The sequence below is a fragment of the Atta colombica genome, unplaced genomic scaffold (genome assembly GCF_001594045.1).
Source record: "Atta colombica isolate Treedump-2 unplaced genomic scaffold, Acol1.0 scaffold78, whole genome shotgun sequence".
NCBI lineage: Eukaryota > Metazoa > Arthropoda > Insecta > Hymenoptera > Formicidae > Atta > Atta colombica.
In genome coordinates, this window is record NW_017259570.1 from 1,188,353 (window position 1) to 1,192,353 (window position 4,001).

Consider the following 4,001-nt stretch of genomic DNA (forward strand, 5'->3'; position numbering starts at 1 on the left):
TTGAAATTTTTGTCATATTTTTTTTTTAGTTAATCAATAAGCAAAATCAACATATAATATAAGATAGCTTTAAGATATCTTTAAGAATTTTTTAAGAAAAGTCTTTAAAATATTTCACAAAGAACACGGAAAGGTATCTTAAAATTGTTTTAAATATCGATTTTATCCCTTTATTCGGCAATTTTTAAAAATTACTATCTCGTTAACTATTGCGAAAATTGCAAAATGGTAGAGGACTTTTCGATTTGGTTTTTTATTAGGAATAGCTGTATGATTAGTGGGCGTTATTTCAATTACACTCTGTATATATACATATGTATATATAAAAAAAATATATATATATATATAGCGAAATATTGAATAATATAAATTGCCGTGAATATCGAAAATTTAACTTTTTTAATTTAAAACGAGATTTTCAAAATAACCGAGTGAATAATTTTTGAATCGATGATTAAAAACCTATGTAATTTCCTTCGTAATAACATTATTATTGTTAACAAGAAAAAAAAGAAGTAGAATTATAGGCAAAGTTGATGCTAACTAATATCAAGTCGCCCTCATCTTGATCCTGAAAATCTATTTAACGTTATTACATAATGATACCCGAATAACTCACTTTACCCGATCCAAATCATCAGCCCTTTTATAAGATAAACAAAAAATGCAGAGTCACGTCAAGGAGTTAAGTATATCGAAATAAAAATCACTCATTTTGAAGAGACTTAAAAGCGAGACTTAAAAGAACAATTGGCATTATCTGGAGACACGATGGTGGCTCGGCGCTAAGCCAAGTGCAGCGACACTACCGTGGCTACTTTATATAAATCATGTTACATCAATTATGTCTCTTGTATTAACTAAAATTTTACGAACTTAATCAATTGATAAAAAGAAATGTGACATAGAGAGGAAGAAAATTGGACCAGAATATCTTTAATTTCTTTCACTTAGCAAATGACTTCGTGTAGGAATTCGTTACACAAACACAACTTTATCTATACAATGAATGAACACTCGTAGCGCGGAGAAAGCATCGGAAAAAGCTTGGAAAAACATGTAGCGAGTTTTTCCTATACTCTCCGATTATACGTTCACCATTTGTGTTTCGACAATAATTTTAGCGGAAATCATTTCCATTTCAAGTTATTTTATATTATTGGCACACAATATCAATCATCACGAAAATAGCATAGGTCGTTACGTTCAGCTCGTATTTAAGGTTGTTGTGTTTATTTACATCAGAATTTTTCGACTGGTATGCAGCACACTGTTGTGCCACAAACATTTCTGAGAATAGATAAAAAGGAAGCGAATAAAATAAAAATAAGTAAAAAGAATTGTGAAAATTATGTAAATTATATGTTGTATTTAGTTTCATTTTAACCAAAGTGATATCATCATTGCAATAAAAGATCTATACTGAGCTTTAAAGCATATAATGATATACGTCTAAAAATTTGGTTCATTATTTAAGAAGCAGACTTTCAAAATGCCTTTTGTTCAAAATTTCATTTTTTTAATTAGAGATGTCGGAGTGTTCAGTGTGTGGTGGTGGTGGTGGTGGTGGTGGTGGTGGTGGTGGTGGTGGTGATGGTGGTGGTGGTGGTGGTGGTGTGTGTGTGTGTGTGTGTGTGTGTGTGTGTGTGTGTGTGTGTATGTGCACGCACGCGCGCGCGTGTGTTGAAAGACTCATATTATAAGCTGCTCTGAAATATTCAGAAAGCATTTTTTCATCGTTAATTTATATGCTAAAAAAACGTAGACATTTCTAGGTGCATTATATTTTTAACTAGAGATAAACAAAATTTATTTAACATTTTTAGCAATTGTTTAGCAATTGTTTAACAATTTTGTTTAATATTTCACATCCTACTGATTGACATATTGTTATTTTCTGTAAAATGCGTTGTTTTCTCGTATGTATAATTTCTTTCTTTCTCGTTTTCTGAAAATTACAAATTTTGGAAAAGAAACGCATTTTGAAAGTGCTCCTCATTTAACGTTCCACAAATTGAAAGGTTGAAAAATACTGCTCTATACTATCAATGTATATATTGGCTTGTGAGAAATATTGCGCTATTAATGCCTAAATTCCGATGTACTGTAATTACGCGGATTAATTGTACGGTGAGAATACGTTAACGTAATTTTCTGTGCTTTTTCGCGAAAGGTGGCCTCCATCAGAACACATTCTCGCCTCAACTGTCGCTAGTAACCGGCAGTGCACCAACATTGACCATCAACAACTTCTCATCACCCAACTCGACCAACGGTATCGCGCCTACGACGGGTGTCCTCCTGCAGGAATATCAACCGCCAGGCGCAACAGCGGCGGCGACAGGATGTACCGTCACCGTGAACGGTTCGTCCTGTCTAACCAACACCAGCAGCACGACTAGCAGTATGATGATGCACGGTGGTGTTGGCAGCGGTAGTAACCAGGCGATCAGCAACCAGATTGCCGTTCAAGCCATCGCCACGAAGAAACGTGAGGCTTTCCTTTCCAGTCAAGGCCAACCGGTGAAGCTGGAGAACAAATCGACCAGGACGTCGTGCCTCTGCAGGAACAGCAACGGTACGACGTCCGTTCTCTCTCGGACTTTTCCATGTAAAATCCAATGAATCGCATATGCGAACGAATGCGTCACGCTTCGAGATTAGGGCTGATGCTTAGGACGGGTAAAATAAGCCGAATACCTGCTTGCCACTCGAAATGTGCGGATAATATTCGGGCATCTCATCGTTGGCTCTATTCGAAATATGAAATATGACGACAAACGTTTTTTTCATTAGTCCTTTAGATTTTCAAACTTTTGTATTCTAGAATCTTCGGATGACTGCAGAAACGAATCTTGGGCTTTGAATCTCAGACTGTGTCTTTGATTTTTCGAATTATCGAAACTTTAAAATCGGTATTTTTCTAAGATTTTTTATCCAATCTTTAAAATTTTAAATCTCCAAGAATTGTAAAACTCTGAAATTCCAAGTTAAAAAATTCAATAAACCAAAAAGACTAAGATGTTAAATTTTCAAATTTACAGCCACACGCATCGTAATACATCACAGATCGAATGACTCCAGATCATTTTGAAGTTGTATGAGTTGACCACGAGATCGGGAAATTGATTGATTACAGGAAAGACAAAAGTGGTGCATTCAGATGTGGGATGCAGCAGGACACTACCTGTTGTCTCGTCCTGGAACGGACAGGATAGCAGCGCTAGTACTAACAATAATAGTGCTAGCCTGACCGTAAAAAGGGAACCTTTGGCTTCGGTGCCCTGTCAAGTCGCAGAAGTTTCCACATCCCTTCATGCTACCACCACTTCTGTCAAGATTGAACCTGTTCCACCGAAGTCCGAGAATGGTAAGTCGATCTCCGACAAAAGTCTCATCTAAGAAAATACGATCCGTACAGTCATAATTACATTTAAGTTACGTACATGGTTACATCACTAGCCACACAAAGACTCGCCATTCGCCGCGTATGTAGGCGACGCAATATGAGAATCTCTTGTTTAAGATACAAATGACGTTTTTTCAAATCAAGATATTCATACTTCTTAATGAAAAATCGTCGTTTGCGGAAACCGCGATACAAAAAACTCTTGTATAAGATAATAGATAATACCGTCCGAAATTAATATGATCGCTCTTTTTAACCATATGAAGAATCGTCACGCTGTTCGTCTAATACGAAGGCGGTGCAACGCCTTTTTTGATAGGCGCACAAGTATGGGGGGGAGGAAAGAAACATGTATAATCGCGCGATATAGGAGCTTGAGAGTAAGAGAAGGACGATGTGAGACGAGATTGTACGAGACGAGAGACCGACCGGTCTGTCGGTCGGTTGATTCACAAGCGAAATGGTGAGAGGAAAAGAGCAAAGAAATGAGGTGCACAAGAGAAAGAAAGAGCAAGAAAGAAAGAAAATAAGAGAGAGAGAGAGAGAGAGAGAGAGAGAGAGAGAGAGAGAGAGAGAGAGAGAGAGAGAGAGA

The 4,001-nt window shown here is 36.8% G+C and overlaps 1 protein-coding gene across 1 annotated transcript in view; it reads left to right on the plus strand.

Annotated features, from left to right (window-relative positions):
- The window catches only part of LOC108692683, a 51,360-nt gene that overhangs the window by 29,408 nt on the left and 17,951 nt on the right, over positions 1 to 4,001 (plus strand). Inside the window, exons 6-7 of the mRNA XM_018201058.1 lie at positions 2,174 to 2,578; positions 3,140 to 3,370. Coding sequence (XP_018056547.1) covers positions 2,174 to 2,578; positions 3,140 to 3,370 — 636 coding nt within the window. The remainder of the gene's footprint in view (positions 1 to 2,173; positions 2,579 to 3,139; positions 3,371 to 4,001) is intronic.